General features: G+C 43.1%; 1 protein-coding gene across 4 annotated transcripts in view; it reads left to right on the plus strand.

The window, feature by feature from the left end:
• The window catches only part of Cfap206 (cilia and flagella associated protein 206), a 43,654-nt gene that overhangs the window by 11,934 nt on the left and 4,377 nt on the right, over window positions 1-27,343 (plus strand). For 2 of the 4 annotated variants that reach the window (XM_075974622.1, XM_075974623.1), the window contains exons 7-13: window positions 103-261; window positions 2,004-2,212; window positions 2,583-2,702; window positions 4,694-4,892; window positions 7,430-7,570; window positions 12,674-12,867; window positions 25,814-25,957. In XM_075974622.1, the coding sequence (XP_075830737.1) occupies window positions 103-261; window positions 2,004-2,212; window positions 2,583-2,702; window positions 4,694-4,892; window positions 7,430-7,570; window positions 12,674-12,867; window positions 25,814-25,957 (1,166 nt within the window). The remainder of the gene's footprint in view (window positions 1-102; window positions 262-2,003; window positions 2,213-2,582; window positions 2,703-4,693; window positions 4,893-7,429; window positions 7,571-12,673; window positions 12,868-25,813; window positions 25,958-27,343) is intronic. The other 2 variants (XM_075974625.1, XM_075974624.1) reach the window with 2 other exon arrangements.

The raw sequence follows: 27,343 nt of genomic DNA on the forward strand, positions 1-27,343 counted from the left end.
TCACATGAGATAGGCACATCCTTCCTACAGACAGAAAGACGCTTTCAGTCCAAGCCCTGTTGCCTTTGTTCTACCGTTCTGTTTTTCTGCCGTCTATTGCAGCTGCCCTGCAGAGTGTTTTTCCTCAGGCTGAGCTGGGGACATTTCTGACTCTTGGTAAGAAGGACAAAGAGCGCCAGCTCAAAGAGCTCACCATGATCGTAACTGGAATTCGGTTATTTAACAGAGACTGTGGGAAAGGCGGAGAAGGCATTGATGATCGTAAGTGCACGGTTATGCTGATTCGGAAAGTTCTGTGCATTTAAGGCTTAGCTTCACAGTGGAGCAGACAGCACACACCAGACCACTGACACTCAGAAGGCAGAGACAGGTGGATCTCTGTGAGTCCGAGGCCAGCCTGGTCTATAAAGCGAGTTCCAGGACAGCCAGGACTACACAGAGAAACCTTGCCTCGAAAAACAAAAGCAACAACAAAAAACTGTGATTCTCTTCTTCACACTAGCTAGTAGTTCCTAACCTTGCGGAGGCAGACGCGTTGTGTGCCAGGAAGCTAGTGTAGGAAATCGAGGCAGTGACAGGAATGAGGAGAAGCCCAGGGGCCGCCACCCTCAACTCCATGGAGTGTGATGTTTACCTCATGCCGGCCAAAGGGAGGAAAACCGATTTAGAAGTTAAAATCACCTCGGGAAGAAAACTGGTGCTGGTGTATTAATGGGATGAAAAGACCAAAGAGGAGATATTTGATGATCTGCAAATTCAGGAACTTCTGTGTTGTTATATACATAATGCTCTTTTTATTTTTAGGCAGAATCTCACTGTGTAGTCTTGAATAACCTGGAACTTGCTGTACCAGGCTTGCCTCTGGTTCCTAGAGATCCACCTGCCTCAGTCTCCCAAGAGCTGGGATGAAAGGCTCGCACCACCACACGCAGACCCATAGTGCATTCTTTATTTGTAACTTTGAAAATACTTGGGAGGGCTGGAGAGATGGCTCAGTGGTTAAGAGCACTGACTGCTCTTCCAGAGGTCCTGAGTTCAATTCCCAGCAACCACATGGTGGCCTACAGCCATCTATAATGAGACCTGGCATCCCCTTCTGGCTTGTGGGCCCATATGGAAGGAATGCTATACACATAATAAATAAATAAATATTTTTTAAAAAAGAAAATACTTGGGAAATATCTAATAAAGGATCTAATGGTAGAAGTAATTGCATGTGAATTTAGACTTCTGCAGGCCCATTGATAAGGCATTCCTGTCTTTACCTAATCACGGATCCCTGGTCACCCCACCTGCCCCTCTCCTTGCTGTGTTTGTGAGCTAGAGACCACTGAGTTTCACCCCTAGTCCAATGAGGGTATTATTTTTTATTTTTTATTTTAAGACTTGTTATACACTATCAAATTCTGGGGTTGGGGAGTTGGCTCAGTGTTTGCTGCTCTTTCAGAGGACCGGGGTTTGGTTCCAGCGACCATATGGTGGCTCAGAACCATTCCGTGACGTAGCAACTCCATTTCCGTGGGATATGCCGCCCACTTCTGGCCCCCGTGGCCATGCTGCTCAGATGTATGTAGACAGACTGCTCCTACACAGGAAAGAAACATCAAAATTACAACAATCTCCCACCAGTCAGAGAGTGCCTTCCTTTGATAGACTTCTTTATGTCCAGAGTCCAGATAAGGTTCATACTTGCATTTTAAATGTGATTTTTCTAAAGGAGCATGGCTAATACAGTACATGGCACCACAATCTACCTGAATTTTCTAGATTTTAGTGAGAAAGTGGACCTGGTTCTACTTTTCTTATTATTCTGACACTGGTTTTTGTTTTGACAGGTTCTTTTCTGCATGGGGTGGGACCATGAAAAACCTGCCTCATTATTATCAATCTGATAAGGGAAATCTGACTCAATTTGGTCTTTAAAATGCAATTATTTTCTGATGTCCTTTTCCTTGATTCTTCCCCCACGCACTGGTGCCTGTACTCTCACACCCTGACAACAGTGCCAGCCATTCTCCACGAAGCAATCCCAGCCACCACGCAGCATATCGACTCCCAGCTTCAGATTGCCCAGGAACAGGCCTTTCGCTACACAGCCATCCTCGAGAAAGTGATGAACAACCCGCTCCTGGCCAAAGAGCTTGAGTCCTATATGTTAAAGGAAGCGCTGTACAATATCCGGCAGTACGAGATCTTCCTTCAGACTGTTTTGGTGAGCTAATGTCACAAAGTCTGTCATTTTCCATATAACACAGTCGCTTGAGAACGAGGTGACTCACGAGGGAGGTGACCTTAGGAAGGTTCATTGCCAAGTTAGGATTGATCTTAGTGGAACTTACTTGGTAGAGGTTAATTTATAGTTGTTGCTTCTCTTATCACTTGATAGTATGATTAGAAACATGGTATAATTAAAGAGTGATCTGTGTGTTTGCAACACTTGTAATTCAGAGCATGTGGTTTACACACTGACAGGGAGTGGCCCTCACAACGTCACTGTCACTTGGTTGGGAGCAGATAAGGCTTAAACATGGCATTTATAGTGAAATGACACAGTATTAATACAAAGTATGCTGTCTTCACAGTCAGATATAATTACTTGTGCTCAAGAAGTGGAAATGATGATAAAACAATTAGCAGCTCAACTGGAACAATTAAAAATGATAGTAAAATCAAAAACAGCTGTCCCGACATCGCAAGTCTTTGTAAGTAGCTGCCATCCCCTTTGACATCGTTTGTTGAGACAGGCTCTCAGAGCAGCCCTAACTGACCTGGAACTTGCTATGTGGACCATGTTGGCTTCAAATTCACAACTATCCACCCACCTCTGTCCCTGGGTGCTGGGATCACAGGTGTGCACCACCACCCTCAGGAACTTTGACCTTTTTTTTTTTTGGTTTCTCAAGACAGGGTTTCTCTGTAGCTTTGGAGCCTGTCCTGGAACTAGCTCTTGTAGACCAAGCTGGCCTCAAACTCACAGCGACCCACCTGCCTCTGCCTCCCAAGTGCTGGGATTAAAGGCGTGTGCCACCACAGCCTGGCACTTTGACTTTTTTAAATGTATTTTTTAAAATTTTATTTCTGATGGCAAAAGGGCATGCCACATGTGGAGGGCAGAGAGGGTCTCTACTTTCTTAGTGGGGTCCTGGAACTACACTTGCGTTGTCAGGCTTGTGAGCTTTGACCCACTGAGTCATCTCAAACTCCTCCCCTGTGATCAAAACCCAGCTGTGCGTAAACTCTACTGCTGAGCTAATTCCTAGCCTGTGGGTTTTGTTTGTTGCTTGTTTTCTGAGTCAGTACCTCACTCTGTAGCTCAGTAGATACCCCATGCTGTCCTCTACTGTGGATCCTCCTGTGCCCACATCCTGGGTGCTGGAATGCAGGCATGTGGCCACCATGGCAGGTGTAACTTCTTTAGGCTGAACGTCCTTTTGAGTCCTATAAATCAGTTCAAAATTCCTTATAATTGTATTCCTTTAGGATACTATCATATACAATGTAGTAGTTTTATATAAGAGGGTCCTGTTCTTAATGATTATGTCTTAGTAATAGCCTGCTGTTTGTTTGATGAGGGCAGTTGTTACTGAAGGAAATGATACTTTCTGGTAATGATGACCACAGTATCTATGGCAACAGAAGCAGTCCATTGTAACACTGAAAGTGTGCTTATAGAGCTGAGATGGTAGCTTAATTGGTAAATGGCCACACACCTAAGTTCAGATCTCCAGTACCGCTGTGAACAAGCCAGGTGTGGTGTCAGATAGACAGAGCCAGGAGGATTCCTGGCCAATGAGTGAGCTCCAGGTTCAGTGAGAGATCCTGATAAAGAAATAGGACAGAGAGAGATTGGGGAAGATACCCACCACCAACCCCTGGCCTCTGCACACTTCCCCTTAGACAGGAGTAGGGAGAGAGGGAGGGGAGAAGGCAGAGAGAAAGAGGGACACAGGGAGAGATAAATAGGGAAATGGGAGGGAGGGAGGGAGGGAGGGAGGGAGGGAGGGAGGGAGGGAGGGAGGGAGGGAGAGAGGGAGGGAAACTGTGCTCACGTATCTGGCTCAGAGCTGATAGCTTAAGTCTTAGCTGAAAGGAAGGTGACCCTTTATTCACCATGCATCAGCTCTCAGGATAACAGCACCATGCTATAGAAAATACTGCAGCCCTGACCTGAACAGGGAGTAAGGAAAGTGTGCGCGTGTTCCCATGGGTGTAGACCATTTGAGGCTTTGATGACTTTCTGTAGTCTCACTGTCAACACTGCCTTTAAAATCAAACTTATGTGAGGCCTGCTTGATTTTCTGTTTGTTTGATAAATCATTTTAGCTAACCTTTACCGTGAATAAATATTGTATTTCCCTGATCTAAAGCTTTGGCGGGCAGCTCCCTTGATGTGCGTGAGATGCACATGTATGCGCTCCTGGTTCTTTGGATTCGTCATTGGGCTACATAAATCAACTCTAGTGAATCATTTGTGTTGCTTACTTTCTGAGTAAACACCTTTATAACAGCTACGGCAAATGAAATACTTTGAAAGAAAACACAGGTTTCCCTCCTCTTGACTCAGAAGCCTTCTCTAGTTTTGTAAAATTTTGACTTTATAAAAAAATGAATTTTTTCTGACTCGTATTTGTTTCTACGAATACAGTGATGACTCCGTCGCTCAGTTACGGCTTTAGTGTTTCTCTCTCTCTAGCCTATATTCATTGCACTGGCCAGCCTGTGGATGAGCTTCCAGGATGAGACCGTGCTGATTAGTGTCCTCAGCAACCTGACCACTAACCTGGAGCTGTTCCTGGGCACTCATGAGCTTCTCTTTCCCGAGAAGGTGATCCAGGCCCTTCTGGATGGTGTCACTGTGAAAAGTGACGTCTTTAGAATAAAGGAGCACATAGGTAAGGCACAATAACCATTAGCTCCTCCTCTTGCTCGCCGGTAGCTTCAAGTCACTCTTTTTGCTTTAAAACTTTTATTCTATAGCTTCTTGATAAAACACTAAACATCTTAATCATGGAAGACTGGTGTTCATTATAGAAGATATGAAAAAAAAACAAACAAACATTGTGACACGCACAGTTAGTTATTAGCATGTAGGTTGTAGAGGCAGGAGGATCAGGAGTTCAAGTCCAGCCTAGGCTACACAATAAGTTCAAGGCCAGCCTGGGCTACAAGAGACCCTAGCTCAAAAAAAATGTGAAAAATATAGATATGGAAACTGAATGTCTTGCTGTCCAGAAAATGCACCTTACTGTAGCCCTTCGTGCCTTGGCTCCGGTGCTTACGCATTTGCATTTCTGCAAGACTGGCTTTGCAGTGCATCCTGAGAAACATTTCTGCCACAATTGTTGCAGATAAAGCTCCATATAGAGAACGTTATTTGCTACACATCTTCTTAGTATCAAGTTGAGAAGAACCAATTCATTTTATCCTTATAAAATTAATTGAGCAAATTTTAGGCCTTTTAAAAGATGTATTTATTCTTATAGAAAGGCTGACAATTATTAGTCAACTTTCTATCATTTCATCAACATTTTCTATCTTAGTTAAAGACAATCTAAAATTCACGAGAAGGACTGGAGAGATGGCTCAGCGGTTAAGAGCACTGACTGCTCTTCCCGAGGACCCAGGTTCAATTCCCAGCACCCACATGGCAGCTCACAACTGTCTGAAAATCCAGTTCCAGAGGATCTGATACCTTCACACCAATGCACATAAAATAAAGTTAAATAAACCATAAAAAGATTTAAAAAAAAATAAAATTCACGAGAAGTGTTGAAGTAGGGGTTAGAACTTAATGCTCACTTTTTTGCAGAAAAAAATGAAATTAGATAATTTACTAATTTCTTTTTCAAATCCTACTTTGGTAAAAGTAGAAAATAAGAATATTACAGTGACTCACTTTCTTTTTTTTTTATAAATATTTATTTATTATGTATACAATATTCTTTCTGTGTGTATGTCTGAAGGCCAGAAGAGAGCACCAGACCCTATTACAGATGGTTGTGAGCCACCATGTGGTTGCTGGGAATTGAACTCAGGACCTTTGGAAGAGCAGGCAATGCTCTTAACCGCTGAGCCATCTCTCCAGCCCCAGTGACTCCCTTTCTTAAATCATTACAATACATAAAACCTGAAAGATGAATATCAGGATACCCTAAAATCCCCTAGTACCTGTTTTATTACTTATGTGACTTCGTTACAACAGCATGTCTAAGCAGATATGAAATGAAATTTAAAAGTTGAAGTAAGTTCACTTGAGGGTGTTCAGCTAAGCTGCAACTTCTTAGATTTAGAGATGTCATTTCCTACTGGAGTGAGAACTTTTTCTTCTTTAGAGTATTTGATCAGGTTATTCTCTGGTGAATTGAGAGAACCAATATTCTGAAAGAATTTAATTTTTACCCACTCATCATTCCTAGAAATCTTGGGCATATCAGGATAAAATGTTTATTTTTATTCCAAGTTAGACCTTACTGTTAGTTGTAGATACAAGGTCAGGACAAACAGGATGTTGGCTGTTTAGGTCTGGATTCGGACACATCAGAACTATATGTGCGATTGTAAAAGTCAGGAATCCTGGAAAATAGTTTTTCATGAAGATATCATTTGTATCTAATTTTTCATTTTAGTTATCCACTTAGGTAAAGCAGCCTGTGTCAGGAGCTGTCTGTAAAGGTCAAGAGAACAGGCAGGAGAGACACTCAGTGCTCTTGCAGAGGACCCAAGTGATGGCCTGCATCTGTGGCACCAGGGGACCCCTGCACCTTTTTCTGGCTCTGGAGCACCAGGCATGCATGTGGTACACATACATACATGTGTAGGCACTCACATACATACATGTGTAGGCATTAACATACATACATGTGTAGGCACTCACATATGCATGCAGCATAAAAGTAACTATTTAAGAAAAAAGTCTAAAGAACAAAAATTGTATACCCTTTTAATCAAAGTCGAGCTAGTAAAAAACATCTTCTTCCTGTTTGGAACTTTCTCTACTGTTTTGAGACACAGTCTAGTTATATAAGGACTATTCAAAGTGGTGTCTTGAAAGAAGAAGATCCCCTTGGTCACATAACAGTTCTTGCTGCTCATCTCCTTGGGTGATGTACTGTGTGGCAGCAGGAAACATTGCACACCCTAACGAAGAGCTTTGGTCCGCTTTCCCTCAGCTGCGAAGCAGCTCTTTCTGAAAGGCTGAAGTTCTGCTTCCACACTCGCTCTAGTGAGTTCCTGACTCAGACGCGGACAGTACTGGGGCTTTCACACTTCTTTACAGGAATGCCACCGCGGTGAGTCGGACCAAGGGGAACTTTGTCCATCAGAAACAGTATAGATGATAGAAATGTTTAGAATGACCTTCTGCTGATTCATTTAGGAAATTGCATCTTCTCAAGGGATATAAACCATTTCCTGTTCTCTTTCATTGTAGAAGAAAGAGTACACTTGCCAGATTTCAGAAAACTGGATTGGCTTTTTCCAGAAACAACAGCAAATTTTGATAAACTGGTAATTCAGTACCGCGGGTTTTGTGGCTACACGTTTGCTTCAACAGACGGTCTTCTTCTCCCAGGTACGTTGTTGGAGGTAACAGTCTGCCTTCGTGATGTCGGTCCCATACCGAGTACTTCCTGTATCAGCCTGGTTGTCCTGGGAAACAGATGCAGAAGCAGGCAGGAGATGTAGAGATGGTCCAATTTCCTCGCCTACGGAGCTTCCAGTCTAATCTGGTGGATTCAGCAGAGGTTGTAAGGAATGGGTGGTGAGAGCTGTAATCAGTTGGCTGACTGTCCCTGATCTAAAATACTTCAGGCCAAAAGGATTTCTCATTGTGGATTTGGAAAAGGACATGTATTAGGGGATGAGACCCACATTTAAGCACAAAATCCAATCATGATCCACAGACATTGTATACATAGAGTCCTGAGAGTGTACACTGCCTTTAGTGCACCCAGATTTTTACTGTGACTTACCACGTGAATTTCCTGCTCTCGGCATCATGAAGGAACTCAAATTGTTTCTGGTTTTGGAACATTTCACATTTCATAGTAAGGCAGCCAGCATGTATGTAACATGGTTTCTGTAGTGCCTTGAGAAGGGGATGACCCATGTGTACTGGAGTCCAGAGACATGGTTTAGCGGTGCTAAAAAGCGTGTCTTTAGAAGAGTTAACTGAAAAAGACATACTTATTTAACTAATGTGTTCACTTAAAAATGTTCCTGATCTCAGCCAGGCGGTGGTGCCGCACGCTTTTAATCCCAGCACTCAGGAGGGAGAGGCAGGCGGATCTCTGTGAGTTTGAGGCCAGCTTGGGCTACAAAAGCTAGTTCCAGGACAGGCTCCAAAGCTACAGAAAAACCCTGTCTCAAAAACAAACAAACAAACAAACAAAAAAGTTCCTGATCTCTTTGCAACTACCCTCCATTAACATAAGACTCTATTACAGTCTTCTAAGGAAATACTTTATTAAGTAACATTTCTCTGTGATATATGCATATATACATATATAAAACTTAAAATTATGTTTCCAAAATAAATAGTAAATTCGATATAGAGGCATTGCATTATTATTCAAAAAGTGTTGTGTGAGGGGGGAATGACAAGAAACCACTAGGGCTGTGTTAGTTAGCTCCAGTTGTCCACATGTGCAGGAAGAGGAACCCTTAAAGAAAGAATTGCTTCCATCATGCTGGCCTCGGGACGTGTCTGAGAGGCTTTGTTTTGACTGCTAACTAAGATAGGAGGGCCCGGCCAACTGTGGACAGGGCCATTTCTAGTCTTGGGGTCGGAAAGAGAGGCAGCAGCAGAAGTCACGGTGAGCATGCCAGCAAGCAGGTTCCTCCATGGCTCTTTGCTTCAGTTCCTGCCTCTAGATCCTGCTTGAGTTCCTACCTTGCTTCCTTTAGTGATGGACTTGTAAGCTTGTAAACTGAAATGAGCCATTTCCTTCCCCAAGCTGGTACCATGGCAACAGAAAACAAACCAGGACAGACTACAGCTCAAGCAATTGGAAAGAACTGTTCCACTAACCTCGTCCTTTTTCTTGATCTCTTTCTTATTTTTCTGTTTAACAGTTGGCTATTGTTTTTGTCACAGAATTTCTGGAATTCTGTGCTTGTATGGTAGAGAGAATAAAGTAACTTATACTTTATGTTGTTGTGAGGAACAAACACACTAGAAACATGGCAGTGAGGTAGAGACAGACAGTCTACTGCTGTGTTAGTCATAAAGAGAAATAGGAATGTGGAGGGCTGTCAGGCTGTGTATCTCAGAATCCTCTCTGAATACATCAGTGCTGGTCCTTTTGCCTCTGCTTGCTGTGTTATCTCTGCTTACTGCACCATTGCCTAGGCACCAGCAGCTGCTCACTCAGAGGGACTTGGTAGAATGTCTTCTACTGTTAGGGAATGCAGACGACATGGCTGATACCCAGTGTGATACTGGCTCACTGTTCTGTCACATTTGTCCTTCCCAGACGACTTTATGCCCACCAGTGTATCGGCGTAAAATGAATTCAGACAGATTGTAATAATATATACAGCTTTAATAGACTTACAGAACCACCGGTTCCCGTGGAGAACAGGGAAGCAGAGAGAGCGGCGGGCTCGCCTCGCTAGATTTATAAGTAAACATTAGCCCGAGGTGAACACGTCCCCTAATAGGCTGGGCTTATCCCTACACACCAGAAGTCTTTCTCTCGATCAGTCTACCCCAACTCATTCTCTATTCGTTCATTTTGCTAACCCTTCCATCATCACTATGTTTTCAAATACCAATCTCATACTGTTTTGTTTTATTATGCATTTAATTTTCTTGCTTGCTTTATTTTTCAGTTAGTTATTCCCATAACACAGGCCATTCTTGGACCTTTCATATATTTGTGATTCGTTGAGAGTAGGTACTTGTTTTTCTACTGTATCTCTCTTTTCCAAGAAGAAGGTCAACAACTATTTGTTGGAAAAGTAAATAAGACAGTATTACCATTTCCTGTATACTTTCCACATGGCATTTGGATATGTAATAATCCATCGTCTTTTTATAGAGGAAAATATGTCATGCTTTTGTAGTTCTTAGAGAGCTATTTTGGAAACATTATATTAGGGGCTGTGGACATGGCTAGTGGGTAAGCTGAGCAACAGTGAAGGACCTAAGTTCAAATTCCTAGAATCCACATTAAAAAGCTAGCTTTGACTGTGACTGTACACTGTCCTATAACCTTGGCACGGGGCCAGCCAGGGCACAGAAACAGGAAGATAGCCGGGGCTTGTAGTCTGCCGGCCTAACTCCAGATTTACTGAGAGAACTTGTCCCAGAGGAATACTAGGTGGAGAATGATAGAGAAGGACCCCAGATGTTCCCTCCTCCTCCTGCTCCTCCTCTTCTTTATCTTCTTCTTTGGAAGCAAGGTCTTTCTGTTTAGTCCTGGCAGTCCTGGAACTCACTATGTAGACTATGGTGGCCTCAAACTCACAGAAATCCTCCTGCCTCACCTTCTGGGTGTTAGGATTAAATGTCTTCTTGTCTCCACTAGCCTCGTACACATCTCCACATACGTATGCACATACACTGCACACACTCTCTCATGCACACACACACCACTGCTTTAGTGTGGGGTCTCTGCAAACACCAGGACTAGCAAGGTCACTATGTATGTGAGGCGAGAAGGAAATCAAATTCATCGCGACTCGGTGGCCAGTTTGGGTTCAAATTTCTAGTGTCTGACATGGGACAGTTTATCTTTGACATATTTAAGTACCGTACATTTTGGAAGAAAGTTTCCTGGTGACAGTTATCCCCAGCAAAGCTAAGCTGTGACTACACTGAAACTCTTTTGCAAAGTGCTGTGACTGCTTCCATAAAGATGGGTTCTGTGGACCGAGAAGCAGTGCTCAGGATACAGGTCTAGAGAGGAAGAGTCTTGCAAAAGCATCACAGTCTGGGGATTCAGATGTGTCGTGGCTCTACAGACAGCACAGATCACCAGGCTAGTAACTATATCCACTCCCAGCCTTCTGAGTGGAGACAGGGGTACATGTCCTCCGATGAAGAGGCAGCCTTTTGTGTTTAACATTCCTGGTTTCCCTAGGGCTTGTCTGTGAGCCCAAGGACCTCATGTCTTCTACACTTTAGTAATCAGATCAATTTAAGTAGGTTTGTAAATTTTGTCAAATAGACTAAATGGTTTTCTTTTTTTTTTATAAATTTATTTATTTATTAAAGATTTCTGTCTCTTCCCCGTCACCGCCTCCCATTTCCCTTCCCCTCCCCCAATTAAGTCCCCCCCCCCAACTAAATGGTTTTCATAAGATTTTTTTTACACGTATTTCATCTGTATAGGAAGGTTGTTATATAAAACTCAGTTTTTTAAAGATTTATTTGTATTTTTTTACGTGTGTGTGTGTTGCTGTGTAAGCAAAGGCAGCATGTGTGGGAACCTTTGGTGGTGAGAAGAGGATTTGGAGTGATGGGTACGAGTTCTCTGAAAGGATGCTGTGAGCCAAGCTCACGGCCTTTGGAGAAGCAACACTCACTTTAACTGCTAAGCCATCTCTCCATGCCCTGATTTACTTCATTTTTAAATCATGTGTATATGCATATGTCCATCTGGTGCTATATACACCTGAGTGCAGGTACTGTGGAGGTCGGAAGGCACAGAATCCCTGAGGACTGGCGTTACGGGAGATCATGAGCCTATAGATGAATTTGGGTCTGTGCAAGAGTTCTATTCAATTTTACTGCTCTGCAGAAGGAAAGAGAACATGAGCAAAGAAGTCAGGACCATGAGGGGTGCACCCACCCACGGAGACAGTGGGGCTGATCTATTGGGAGCTCACCAAGGCCAGCTGGACTGTGACTGAAAAAGCATGGGATAAAACCGGACTCTCTGAATATGGCAGACAATGAGGGCTGCTGAGAAGCTAAGGACAATGGCACTGGGTTTTGATCCTAACTTCATGATCTGGCTTTGTGGAAGCCTAGCCAGTTTGGATGTTCACCTTCCTAGACCAGGATGGAGAGGGGAGGACTTTGGACTTTCCACAGGGCAGGGAACCCTGACTGCTGTTCAGACTGGAGAGGGAGGGGGAGAGGAGTGAGGGGAGGGGGAGAGGAGTGGGAGGAGGGGGAGGGAAATGGGAAGCTGGGAGGAGGTGGAATTTTTTTTTCAATAAAAAAAATTAAAAAAAAGAAACAGTGAAGTCAGAAGCTTATGTCATGCAAAAAAATTTTTTTTTACTGCTCTGCCATCTCTTCAGCCACATATACTTTTTTTTTTGAGACAGCCCTGGCTGCCCTGGAACTCACTCTGTAGACCAGGCTGGCCTCTAACTCACAAAAATCCACCTGCCTCTGCCTCCTGAGTACTGGGATTAAAGGTGTGCACTACCACTGCCTGGCCATAAAATATATTTTAACCTTAAAAATAAAGTATATACTTTAATATGAACTTACATATTTCTCGTTTAATAACTTTTTAACAAAACAAGGATGGAGGTGACATATTAAAATGGAGCATGTGGGATGGACTTGTAGCTCAGTGGTAGGGTATTGGTTAGCATGTGGAAGGCTCTGGGTGAATTACCAACACCACCCAAACAATCAAAATCACAACAACATTGGTCCTGTGGCTTATCACAAAAATATGCCTAGTCAGGTTGCTGTTCTTAATTTTCACAGGAAATCCAACCATTGGAATTTTGAAATACAAAGAAAAATACTACACTTTCAACACCAGAGATGCTGCACATTCGTTCGCAGAAAATCCTGAACATTACATTAACCTGATTAAAGAAAGAGCCAAAAAGAATGCAGAGCTAATTCAGCTACTCGAGCTTCATCAACAGTTTGAAACTCTCATACCATACTCTCAGGTAAATGTGGTAAATACTTGCAGCTACTTGGCTTGTAATTTTGCACTCAATTAAAGCGGTGTCTCAGTATTGTTTATGTATTTCCTCTGACAGGGAAGTTCAGCATCTTTTTGTTTTTCCTGTTGATGTTTGGGGTGTGTGTGGATTGGGTGCCCACGTGCATGCCCACGTGCATGCTGCATCTACATGTTTGTTCTGTTTATCTTTGGGGTGTTTGGGGTACACTCACGTGTGTGCTGCATGCCCATGTCTGCTCCGTTGATATTTGGGGTGTGTCGGGGACACCCACATGTGTGTTGTATGTACATGCAGAAGCAGGAGATGAAATCGGGTCTTCCTCTCTCGTGCTTGACCTTGCTTTTGAGGCACTGGCTGTTTGAACCAGAGTTCACTGTTTCAGCCAGGCTTACTGGCCACTCCTAAGTTCCAGCTATCTACCAGTCTCTGCCCCCACAACATGTTGAGATTATGGCATGTCTGGCCATGCCTACCTTTTATGTAAGTTCTGGGAACTTGAATGCAGGCCCTCTTGTTTTCACCCACTTGATACCATTTAAGGGTGCAAGAGTGAGATCATTTTCTCTGCCAATTAAAGAATTAAAAGGTAGGAAAGAAGTGTTATCAGAGATCATGGGGAGCCCGAGCAGAGACATGATGTGATACCCAGGAAATCAAGGTCCCCTTGTGGGGCTTTTGGATCTGTCTGGAATCCTCAGCTGACTTCTTTTTTTTTATTGAAAATAGATGTTTTTCACACAATATCCTCTGATTATGGTTTATCTTCCCCCAACGCCTCCAAGCTTCTGTCTCCACCTCTCCTCCCATCCAAATCAACAGATAAAACAAACCTAACACATTGGAGTTGAGTAAGACAAAAGGAAGGAAAAGAGCCCAAGAAAAGGCACAAGAATCAGAGACCTGCTCATTCGCACACTCAGGAATCTCTTACAAACACTAAACTGGAAGCCATAAAATATACAAAGAGGACCCCGTGCAGACCCATGCATTCCCTGTGTGTGCTGTCTCTGTAGGCAGATTTTTCTTTGGGCTGCCAGCCCACAAAAGACAACATGGAGACTTACTACTAATTATGAAAGCTTGGCCAATAGCTCAGGCTTGTTTCTAAGCAGCACTTATAATTTAAATTAATCCATATAATTTAATCTACATTCTTTTGTGTGGCTCGGTTACCTTTACTTACTTTAAGATGCCTATGCAGCTTGCTCTGCATCCTGGCATCTCTACCCTTCTTCTTCCAGTGTCCTCTGTACCTAGAAATCCTGCCTAGCCATTTGGTCATTCAGCCTATTATTAAACCAATCAGAGTTCTTCTGCATGTTGATCCTGTTGATTTAGAGGGCTCTTATTTTCTACCTTCAGCTCCACAGGGTTCTGTGAATCTGGCGTGGGGTGTGTGTGGGTGGAATGTGATGGAGACAAATGGGCTGGGTATCCCAAGGTTTCTTACTTTCTGCATAATGTCTGGCTATGGGTCTCTATATCTGCTGCAGGCAGAAGCCTCTCTGATGGAGGAAGGTCATTGGCTAATAAAGGAACTGCCTTGGCTCATTTTATTGGTTAGAACAGAGGTAGGTGGAGTAAACAGAACAGAACCCTGGGAGGAAGAGGAAGTGAGCTCAGACTCGACAGCTCTCCTCTCGGGAGCAGACGCCTCAGCAGAGACGCCATGCTCCCCGCTCGAGGGAAGATGCACGCTATGAAGCTCCGACCCAGGATGGACTTAGGCTAGAATCTTCCCAGTAAGACCGGTGCTATACAGATGATAAGAAATGGGCTAGTCCAGGTGCGAGAGTTAGCCTAGAAGAGGCTAGATAGAAATGAGCCAAGCAGTGATTAAAAGAATACAGTGTCCGTGTAATTATTTTGGGGCAAAAGCTAGCCGGGCAGGTGGCTGGGGTGTTGGGGACGCAGCCCCGCCGCTCCTATTACTACACCTCTCTGATAAGCAAGGTGCGCTGATCTATGTGTATAGCAGGATGTGATTAGGAGGCATTTGATTGCTTCCATTTTTAAGAGCAATAATCAAATGGTTCTTGATCGTCCAAGCAGTGTTGGGTATGGGTTCCATCTCAGTGAGTAGCCTTAGATCCGATCAGGCATTGGTTCAGAACTCCCACAAACTTTGTGCCAGCATTGCATTAGCAACTCTTGCAGGCAGGACACCACTGTAGATCAAAGGGTCTGTGGCTGGATTAACGTTTATATTTCTTCTTTGGCTGTCTGAAGGGTATCCTCCTCTACCAAAGACACTACATGTAGGAATGAATTCTCTAATTGGGCACCAGCTCAACTTCTCCATATTCAGTGAGTTGTGTGGGTGCTGTCTCAGCAATGACGTCATGCTCCATTTCCGGAGAGCAACTTATAGTCTTGGCAACAGCCTGGGCTGTTTGGGAATTTCTATGGGACCCCTTTGCCTAACAACTTAGTTAGATGTAACTTAGTTCTGGTACTAGAAGCTTCATTTGGTGGAAGTGGAGAGACAGACAGTTGGGACTTTGTTTCCCCATTATTTGTTGATTTCATTTAGATCACCTTTATATATGTATAGATTTTAGGGAGCTTCTACTATGTTAGGTTTACATATTGCCCCTCAAACAACCCTTGATTTTAGCTGTCTCTCCCTATATTCCCTCCCTCATCCCCCTCTTCCATTCCCTCCCCACTTGATCCTCCTGTTCCAGCCTCCTCCCAAAGAATCACTGGAGGAGCCTTAAAGGTCAGCTAGAGTTCCCGGATAGGGGATCCTTGAGGCCAAAGAAAAGTCAGAAGAAATAAAAGACAGGATAGAATAGGGAGGTCTGTCTGGCCATGCCAAAGCAGCCCCAAGTTTATTTAAGCAGAACAAAGCACAGCACAGGCGGTCAGTCAGTATCTAACCACAAGACCATTCCTGTCCTTGAGTGAGCAGCCTCCTCTCCAACATATGCTTGCTGCCCGGAAGCAGCCTTATTTTCTATCTTGATGTTCCTGAGGTTTGTCGTCAGCAGTACACTGTCTACTAGATAGAGTGTTCTTTTCTCATGGGCTAAATCAGAAGTCTCTCATAGCCCTCAAGGTTATAAGAAAAAGTAGAGCAGGCAAGCTTGAACTCAAATGACTTTAAGTCAGAAATGATTCCAGATGGAAACTGAGCAACACGTGGGCTCCACAGATCACTATCTATTCTATTTCCTTTTCCTAATGAGATCTCTCTGTACCTTCTAGTCTATACCTAACCTCAGTGGCTCTACAGATTGTAGCTTGGTTATCATTGACTTAGCAGCTTCCATCTATTCATAAGTGAATACATACTATATTTGTCTTTCTGGGTGTGGAATACCTCACTCTGAATGATTTTTTTTCTAGTTCCATCCATTTGCCTGCAAATTCCATGATGTCTTTTTTTTTAATGGCCAAGTAATACTCCGTTGTGTAAATGTCCAACATTGTCTTTATCCGTTCTTTCATTGGGTGGCATCGAGAGAGAGAGAGAGAGAGAGAGAGAGAGAGAGAGAGAGAGAGAGAGAGAGAGGGAGGGAGGGAGGGAGGGAGGGAGGGAGGGAGGGAGGGAGATAGATATCACTCCTAGATTATTTAAAGTGATGATTACAATGTAACTTCTCTATAAATTGTGCTATCCTATGTTGCTCAGGAAATAATGACAAGGCAAAAAAAAACCCAACTTTGCATGTAAGTTTTTCTTGGAAGATGTGAGCAAATACCTCTATTCCTCTTCACTTCAGATAGAGCACCAGCAACGTACCAAAAGGAAAATAAGCCAGATTCTATCTAAATCCAGCTTGAACCAATGAACTTGCTAGGATTGCTTGCAGGTGCAGGGTCAGGGGTTGCTTACAGGAGGATGGGTTAAGTCAAAAGGAGCTGTGTCACTGAAAAGTGACATTCTCATCTACCTCCACAATCCAGGCACTTTCCCTGAGCATCCTGGGCACTGATGCTGAGTGGGGCCACAGTACGTCAGTACTCAGTACCACAGTACTCAGTGGTATGGGAGGGGCCACAGTACGTCTCTCCACACTTAGTGGTATGGGAGGGCCGGCTTGTACTGTGTGGCCCGGATAGCGGTGTGTACCTGCTTCTAGAACTGACCTTCAGTCATGACAGCCTGCGGACAGAGCCCTGGGCTGAACAAATAGTCTTTACCTCAGAAAGATTCCTTGCGGGGAAGAAATGTGCACAGCATAGTCTGGGGGAACAGTGGTTCACTCCTATAACAAATACAATCATTTTCTCTTTGTACCATTTTGTCATTTGTGTCTTCTATGAACTGTTTTTCAGGCTGTAAAACCTCACTAGCACAGTGTTTTGGGGTCTGCTTTTCCTTAGGAAACCCACCTGGACAAAAGTCTTGCAGCATAAGCCTGTGAGTGACCAACACAAACCCCCTTGGTTGCCGGTCTCTTTTTCCAGTCCTTGGCATCCTTTGAACCCAATTTAAATAATTCAAATCTGCCAGAATGTCTCTTATTTTATAAAGAAAATGTGGAGTCATGGGGCTGAGTGAGGCCAATGAAGCCCCACACCAATTTGGAGGTCTCTGCTGGCAGTTTGTTAACTCAGCCGTGAACACAGTTCTGTCTGACCCAGGAAACAGCATCAAAGACTGCCTCTCTCATTTTCAGCTTCCTCACTAATGCCTGCCCTTCCTCCCCTTTTCCCATCTCTGATACCCACGAGGCCCTTAGCTGGTAGTGATCAGTTGTCCCTAATGACAAGTACATGAGCTAGTTCACAGGGGCTTATTTTACTTGGATTGCCTAGGATTTTGTAGCCTTTGTTCAGAGTGGGATGTGGTGCGTCGTTATAGTCAGGTTTTAGTTTGCTTTTCCATTGCTTTGATAAAATGAGATGAAATGCCCTAACAAAGCAATTAAGCAAGAAAAGGTCTATTCAGCTAAAACTTCAGATTGCGGTCAATTGTGGGAAATCACAGCAGCAGGGGTTTAAGAGAACCGTCACATGACACCCAGCGTCAAGAGCAAAGCACAGTGGACTAGTGTGTGCCCCTCAAGGGTTCAGCTCAGTTTCTCCACTCCTTTGAAGAAAAAAATGTTTAGATTATTTTGCTTATGTGTGAGTGTTTTGCTGGCATGTAGTGTGTACCATGTGTGTGCCCGGTGCCCACAGAGGTCAGAAGAAAGCATCAGATGCTCTGGAACTGAAGTTAGGGATGGTCGTGAGCCACCACTGGGTGCTAAGAACCTAACTGAACCTCCACAAGAGCAAAAAGTGTTCCTAACCGTTACTACCTCCCAGCCCCCCTCCATTTAAAATCATGCTTTATCTTAGCCATGTTACCATCCCCCCACTCCTCCATCTAAAATAATGCTTCTGTTACTTCCTGAAGAATTTTATTTTATTTATTATGTATACAATATTCTTTCTGCATGTATGCCTGAAGGCCAGAAGAGGGCACCAGACCTCATTACAGATGGTTGTGAGCCACCATGTGGTTGCTAGGAATTGAACTCAGGACCTTTGGAAGAGCAGGCAATGCTCTTAACCCCTGAGCCATCTCCCCAGCCCCCTCCTTAAGAATTTTATACATTGTATTTTGATCATATTCATTTCTCTTCCCCGACTTCTTCCCAGATCAACCCCCTCCTCCTCAGCCACCCGACTTTGTGTTTCTCTTTCTCTCCTTTAAAATCCATTGAGTCCAGTTTGTGCTACCCAGGTACTCTTGGGCATGGGCCCAGCCCTGGAGTGTGGTTAGCTCACCCTTGGGTTCATCTCCTTAAAGAAAACAGCCTCTCCTCTTCCAGTGGCTATCAGCAGCAATAGCTCCTCAGTTACAGTCGTCACTTTGCCCCCTCCTTTTGGCTTTTGTCTGGCTGAACTCGGAGGTCTTGTGTGTGCTGTCACAGCTGCTGTGACTTCGCGTATACAGCCATTCTGCTGTGTCCAGAAATCAGTGTTTCCTTGTAGTCGTCCACGCTCCTGCCCGTTCTTCCACAGTGATCCCTGAGCCTTGCGTGGAGATACAGGATACAGATGTGGCACATAGTGCCGAATGCTCCCCAGGCTTTATTTTCTGTGCATGGATCAGATTAGGATCTCAGTCTTAATTGCCGTCTTCAACAAAGAACAACTGTGATGAGGGTTGGGAGATGCACTGAGTCTATGGATAGAGCGTTGAACCACTAGGCATTATTTCAGTACTATGTCCATTCAGCAGAATGGTAGTATGTTCTCATAGGGGCAATGAGCTCCTCTAGCCACAGGTTCTGAGCCCCAGTAACAGTGTCAGGTGTGAGTTCCGTCTCATGGAGCCTTCCTCGCTCTTACACAGTTCAGAATTCCCCTCCCGGAGAATGGTACCACTCAAGGTAGATGGGGCTTCCCATCTCACGTAACATAACCAAGAAAATGGCCAACTTAATGGAGACAGTCCTCACTGAAACTCCCTGCACGTGATTCTTGAGGTCAAGTTGACAGCATCCGGCACCACGTTCAGATCTGCAGCTGCTATGGCAGACTCCTCTGTTCCCGTATCCCATACTGCTGCAAGCTGAACTGTGAGAGGCTTGCCTCTCAGGCCACTCAGATGCAAGTGGTCTCTGATTATTGTACTGGGACATTAAAGACCCCATCTGCATTCTGACTCATGGATGGATTTTTTCCCCTTCTTTGAATTAAAGGTCAGGTGTCTTATATCACTTGTAACCACCCCCTCCACCCTTCCCAGGTGACACACACACATACACACACACTGTGCACCTTCTGCCCATTTCTTCCCACGAGTTCCCAGCTTTTTGAGCCCAGGAAGGACTTCTTAGCACATCTGTACTTGTCTGTCCTCACCTTGCCATCTTTTCCTCACTGTCAAGAGGCTAACGTGGAGGATGACAGCCACATATCCTTGTCCCACTGTGAATCCTCCCTTACCTTGGCACAGTCTTCCTAGATAGCCCAGCTGTGGTTTCATGCCGTAACCCACACATTAAAGGTCACGTAACAACTACCACAGCCTCCTTACCTTCCTGTCCCAGACAAGGTACTTTCAGTGATTGCAGTATGTTAGCTTTCTAGTCCATCGGCTATTTTGGGTGTTTCTTCCTACTGGCATGGGGTGGAGCTGTTCACCAAGAAAGCATGCTGATTCATACCATGTAGAGGACAACGGCTACCTCAGAATCCTTCCTAAGGGCGCTCTGTTCTGAGACAGCCCGGCTTTGGTTGCAGGAGAGAGCATGTAATCGCCACCACAGCAAGGATGCACGTCCTCTCGTACCATCTGGGGGACTGCAGTCGTATTGGGATTGTCTGGTTTTCCTCCCTCAGGAGGACTGGCATACCTGGATGGCATATCTGCTCACCCATCACAGGGGCCATGCTACGACCCCTTCCCGCCTCACTTTCACGTGTGTCAGTACATGTTCAGGCCTTGCTTGTGTCCTGTGACCTGTCTGTTTATCCTGTGTAGGACACTGAAAACAGACTAAATAAGATCCCATCTGCGTCTGTCTGGTTGAACCTGTGAATTTATTGGGTTTACCCACAGGATCACGAGTGACTACAAAAGCAGTGGCATTGCCGAAAAGTCCATTTCTGCGTGGCTGATGACCCAGGAAAGCTGCATGCCCAGACTTTAGCTTCACTGGGCCGTCTCCTCTCCCTAGCAATTATTTTCTGCTTTTATCATATTTAGGGGTGATCCTGTAAATCTTCTAATTTTATGGGCTTTTCAAGCTGTGATAGCTATTCTTGGTTGTCAGCTTGACTGTATCTGGAATCTAGAGATGGAAGGCACATCTGTGATCGGGATCTTGAGACTGAAAGACACAGGCTTTGGCTCCATATCTTGAGACAGGATGACACACACCTTTAATCCAGATCTGGAGGCTGGAAGGCACACCTTTAACCCGGGCCACACCTTCCACCTGCTGCTGGAAGTCTAATGAGGACAATGGAAGAAGGAAAGGCTCGGCAGTTCTTTGCCTGTTGCCCTGGCCCTGTCGGCACATCTGTCCCTTCACTGGTATTTATTGGGGTCTATTGGGATTCCAGCTTATACGGAAGACCAGCCGAGACATCCAGCCTCGGGGGACTGAGCAACTGCTAGATTCTTGGACTTTATATTCACAACTATTGTTGGATTGCAGCCTGTAAGTCATTCCAATAAATTCCCAGATAGATAGATAGATAGATAGATAGATAGATAGATAGATAGATAGATAGATAGACAGACAGACAGAGTTATTCTATAAGTTCTGTGACCCCAGAGAATCCTGACTAGTACATAAGCCTTGTAAGTTTCATTAGCTTCCTGAGTCTTAAGAATTTCTCTACAAGGAGAAATGTCTCAGTTTGGGGGAAATAGCACACAACATCAGCATACAGGTTTTCCCAAGTAGTTTCGTTCCTCAGTTGTTTGAATCTATAGGTACAAAATCTACAGAGAATGCAAACTGTATATTTTGTTGTCTGTCTTTATTTTCAAATGTCTCCATGTAAGTTTCTCAATTCATCAAGTCCCCCAAAAGTCTTTTTTGTTTTTAAGTTGGAATTGCACGAACCCAAATCATATTTTAGAGGAATTTGATTATTACACCAGCTATTTTCCCTGTAATTATTTTTGTTAATTATGTCTTACTCAAACTTTGAGTTTTTTAAATAGGCTTTAAAAAACTGCCAGTTCTCTTCAGCTAGTAAAAGAGGGTAAAAGAAAAAAGTTACCCAAAGAGATACAACTTGCTCATTTTTAATTAAAACTTCAGTGATGGTTTCAAAAAGGATTTTCAAATTTAAAAAAAAATCACACATTAAAACCAACCATTTATTTTTGGTTGTGAGCCAAGCCTTTAAAGTCATTTTATTAACTAACTTTTTAGGACTTTTTAACTAACTCCCTCTCTCTCTCTCTCTCTCTCTCTCTCTCTCTCTCTCTCTCTCTCTCTCTCTCTCTGTGTGTGTGTGTGTGTGTGTGTGTGTACATGCATGTATGTAGGTGCCCATAGAGCTCCAAGTCATCAGATCCCACAGGTCACAGGTCAGGATCTCTTTCATAGGGAATGGAGCCACCCAGAGTGGGACATCATCTTGATTCAATTAACCTAGTCAATCATCCACAGAGAACCTACAGGCCAACCCGATTTAGAGCACTCTTCATCAAGACTGCCTTCCCAGATGATTCTAGACTGTTCTAGGTTCACAATGGGGGGGGGGACCACAATTATTCTGTGTGTATTCTGTTTTCCCATTTTCTTCTTTTTCTCTTTCTTTGTTTTTCCCTTTTTTCCTTCCTTCCATCCATCTCTTCCTTCCTCTTTCTTTCTTTCTTTCTTTCCTTCCTTCCTTCCTTCCTCCCTCCCTCCCTCCCTCCCTCCCTCCCTCCTTTTTTCCCTCCCTCCCTCCCTCCCTCCCTCCCTCCCTCCCTCCTTCTCTCCCTTCTTCTTTCTTTCTTTCTTTCTTTCTTTCTTTCTTTCTTTCTTTCTTTTTTCTTTCTTGTTTTTCAAGACAGGGTTTCTCTGTGCAGCCCTGGCTGTTCTGGAACTCACTCTGTAGACCAGGATGGTCTCTAGTTCACAAAGATCTGCTTGCCTCAGCCTCCCTGGTGCTGGGATTAGTGGTGTGAACCACCACTGCCCAGCTTCTTCATTTTTCTTAATCAACCTTATTTCTTGTTCCTTACTCTGTGAAGAATTGGGGCCAAGGGGACCATGGACACCATTGAAATGGAGACCAGTAAGGACACAACTAATTTGGGAAGCAGAATGCAGGGTCTTTATTCTTAGCCATACGTATGGTTACAGCTTTGATTACAAAATACATAATGCAGAAGATACCAATCTGTTAATGCCTTTTATTCTACTGCACAAAGAACAGTTGTTTATATGTTACTAATTGGATCTTTTCCCAGGACAGAAATGTGAAGAATGTGACACAGCAGGAAATACCTGTTAGAATGTGAAGGCAGTACTCTGCTCAAACTCTGCCAACATCCTCTAGCGTTTAAGGGACATCTGGGCAAGTGTATTGTCCTGGGCTGACATCAGCTCAGCAAATCTCCTTCCCTTCATTTTTAAATTAAGTATTAATAAAATGTCCCAGATTTTTTTAGTGCAGGTAAAAACTGGACTAGAAACAGAAAACAAAGGCCGTGGATGCCCTTCAGTCATTGCCCAGCTAGGGAACGAGCAGAGGCTAGGTTGTGTTCTGGGCCACGCTGTGCGAGCCTGTATTTATCTTACACGTCATTGTTTTCTCTTCTTGCTGTACTACCTTGACAAGCAGCCGAAGTACAGTGCTGCCTAGAAGTGGTTAAAGTCGGTGCTGTTGTCTCCTGGAGCGCTTTTCCATGCCAGGATGTGGTGGTTTGGTGGAGGATATTTCCCCACCCCGGATTTTGTCAGCTTAAAAAGTCGTTTGCTGAAATGATATAAAATGTTTTTTTACATCTGGTGAGAAATGATTCAGCTTTTACTCCATAATCTGCCCATATATAAATTACTATATCTTAATTTTATATAAGACTAAACAACTTTACCTAAGACTGAGCTAACTTTGACCAGTTTTATTATATTTAATGTATATTCCTATAACTAATTTAACATTAAGATGTTTTTCAGGTACAATATTCTACTTATTTTTGTATCAGATTTAATGAGCTGTATTTTTCTAAGAATTTATTCAAATTATTTCCATGAAGGTTTCATGATAGTCTTCCCTAACTGGTTTAATCTCTACCTGATCTATTGCCTCCAAAATGATCCAGACCATTTTGGTTGGTTTTGGTTTTTGAAACATGGTCTCATTCGGTAGCCTTGGATGTCCTGAAATGTGCTACGTAAAACAGGTTGGCCTTGAACTCACAGAGATCTGTCCTATCTCTGCCCCCCAAATGCTGTGTGCGAGCATGTCCAGCCTCTTCTGCTGCCCTTTGTGCTTGTATTGTTTTGTGAGAGGGTCTCACGAAGCCCATGCTTCCTGGGCTCCCCACCCAGGAAGCTGCTTTGCAATTCCATACATTACTCACTTTAGCCTCTCTCTATTTTGATTCATCTTGCCAGGTCCTGTCTTATTTAATCATACTTACTGTTTATTTTTACTTGCATTAGACTGTTTTCTCTGTCTTTTCTTAGAGAACTGAACCCTACAGTGGCTTCCGTTTCCCATCTCGGGCTGTAGTCTGTATCACTTCCCCTCACGTACTTCCTTTATTTTCTTTTCCTCGTTTTCTGGCTTCCTTCGATGGCAGCTTGTCTCATTAATTCTTGTGCTTTGGGCATGTATAAGCTGCATTTATATTCATTTCTTATTAAGTTACAGGCCATATGCTTTTAAACACAGCCATTCTCACGGTTCTAAGTATTTTCTAATTCCCTTGGGCATCTTTATTTAGCTTAAAGTTGTTTGTTGGCTTGCTCACGTAGGACAGTTTTCATTTGAATTCCAATTTATTATTTGTATCTATTTTTTACTTGAGCTTTCATGTGACATTTTCAAATGTGCTTTTCTCTCTTACAAACATGTGTATGAGTCTTTCAGATTTAAAGAAACCATAAAGGAACTAGGAGGTCGCTCAGCAGTTCGGAGCACTTACTGTTCGCGCTCGTGCAGAGGGCTTGGGCTTGTTTCCCCGCACCTGTATGGCAGGCAGCTCAGTATTGCTCGCAGCCCCAGTTTCAAGAGATGCAACGTGCTCTTCTGGCCTCCGCAGGCACTGCACCCATGCAATGCTCAATAAGATGTGTTTTACACCCCCACCCACACACACTTGCACACAAACACAACTAAAAATATATTAAAATAAAATGTCTGTATATATATTGTATATAGTTATTGTACAGTTTTTCTTATATTAGTTATAGCCTTTTTATTTTAGACAAAAAGGGGAAATGTAGCGATATTTCACTTGTATTCTAATAAATAAAGCTTACCCGAAGACCAGAGAGTCAAACAGACCAGGCAGTGGTGACACGCACCTTTAATCCCAGTAGCCACACTAGTTTGCCATAGAAACCGGGAGGTGGTGGTGCACGCCCTAGTGCACCTAGCCCTAGTGAGGAATATAAGACAGGAGGAGACGATTGTTACACACAGTCTCGTACTGAGATTCCTGGAGGCAGGATGGCTGTTTTGGACTGAGGTAGAGGTAAGAGCCAGTGGCTGGCTGTTTGCTTTTCTGACCTTTAGGTTGAACTCCAATATCTATCTCTGAGTTTTTATTAATCATGCTACAAAAAAATATTTTAAAAAGCATGTAAATATGGATTATTTATGTTCATATTTAATTTATAATATATATATATATATATAATTTTGGAGTTATGAGTATTATCATAAAAAGCCTTGAAGCTATTTGTGGCCCTAAATAAATCGATATGTTCATTCTTGAAGTTATCATCAACTTAATTTTCTTGTCAGTGGATCTCAAAATTCCCAGTCATTTCCTGGATATCAGTGTGTGTGCGCGTGTGCGCGCGCGCGCGCACGTGCGCATGTGTGTGTACATGACTATTATCAAAATTGTTATCTTAAGCTTAACATATGGTTTTTTTTTTTTTTTTTTGTATTTCGAGACAGGGTTTCTCTGTGTAGCTTTGGAGCATGTCCTGAAACTCACTTTGTAGACCAGGCTGGCCTCAAACTCATGGAAGTCCACCTGCCTCTGCCTCCCGAGTGGCTACCATATGTAATTTTGTGCTCAATGAGATATATTATACAAAATTCTAATTTAGAAAAAATATGGCAGGAACCAGTTGCTCAAAAATTTATGAGAGGAAAATTTTAATAAATACTTTAATATAAGTTAGAAAAATGTCATTTGCCATTTTGCTGCGAGTTTTGAAATTTTTTTTATCTTGGCCTGGCATTCAAGATATATATATATATATATATATATATATAAATCATTTCAGTTATCTATATATACTGTTTAATTTTTATAAGTACTAATTACAAAATTCCATTTCTTCAGATGAGAGATGTTGACAAGCATTATATAAAACCAATTACGAAGTGTGAAAATAGCACGCAGACAGATACACACATATTGCCGCCAACCACCGTGAGATCATATGAGTGGAATGAATGGGAATTAAGAAGAAAAGCTATAAGACTGGTTTGTAACAGTATTTTCTAAACTGTTCAAAGGTGGGGAATTTTGGTATTGTGGCCCATCCAGTTGGTAAGTTCAATTGTTTATATAAAAGTAATAAGTTCCTACACAGTACTTTGCAGATAGAAAAGTAATTAGCATAATTTATAACCTGCTGGCTTCATATATTGTAAGGTTGTTTTCTAACTTTAAACCTGTATGAAAATATGGAAGCGTGAACCCACTCTCTCGTAACACCAGCCAGGTACTAATGATGGTTTACTGTTTACTTCCTAGTCTGGAAACTGTTTTCCGGGCTGGAGCCATGGCTGAGTGGTTAAGGCCACTCATCATTCTTATAGAAGACCTAGGTTCATTTCCAAGTACCCGCTTGGGCAGCTCACATTGACAACCCCAGGGGATCTGACACTCTCTTCTGGCCTTTGCCATCCCTCAAACACATGTACACAAGATGCATACAAATAAATAAAAACAGACTAAATATCAAATATAAAAGAATACCTTTTCTTCAGCTCTGGATAGTATCAGTATGTTCTTCCAACTACTCAGAAGTCTGAGACTTTAACCAAAGTTAAAGGGTGAGTTAATGGGCAGCTTGAATAACTTAGAAAGAACCAATGCTAAAGATGTGTGTGTGTGTGTTGTATTGTATATTAAGGGCTACATACACAGCTTAGTGGTAGAGCACTTGCCTAGCAGTCCCAAGTTAAACCACTGTATCAGAAAACAAAGCAAAACAAACAAACAGCAGCAGCAACCCTATTCCTCCCACTTCTTTTTTTTTTTAAGCCTTTTCTGTCAAATCTTAGATGTTGTACCCCTTTACGATAGGTTTGCGCTGGGTAGCCCAGGCTGGCCTGGAATTCAACATGTTCCTGGCCTAACCTCATCCTCCTGAGGATTATAGTGTACAGCCTGTGCCTTCCCCCATTTTCATAGACATAGTGCGTTCATCCTGTGGATTCTGGGTCACTGCGATGAGAACAGACACCAACCCTTAAAGCCTGTCTTTGAAGCTCTCGTCCTTGTCCTGCCCAGTAGAATTCCTCACTTGCTTCTTATTCTTTTTTTTCAGCACCTTGTATTTAAGACAACAGATGTTTAATGTATTAGTATCATTTAGTATAGTAGGGCCTTTGCTGAATAACAACGTGGGGGATAAGAACATTACCTTATTAGTCACCTTTCTCATAGCAACCACAGAATACGCAGCAAAAACAAAGGAGGGAGGATTTATAGCATATGTGTGATAAAAATCAGTTATGTCCGTAGCCTTCATTTATTGCATGCACCATTCTTCTGAAATTATGTGTGAAGTAAACAAAGACTGCTCGGTAAGAACAGAAAGTTTGCATGTCAATCTTAAACTGCAGGCAGGGAGAACTGTGC

Source organism: Microtus pennsylvanicus, chromosome 5, assembly GCF_037038515.1.
Source record: "Microtus pennsylvanicus isolate mMicPen1 chromosome 5, mMicPen1.hap1, whole genome shotgun sequence".
NCBI classification, from domain to species: domain Eukaryota; kingdom Metazoa; phylum Chordata; class Mammalia; order Rodentia; family Cricetidae; genus Microtus; species Microtus pennsylvanicus.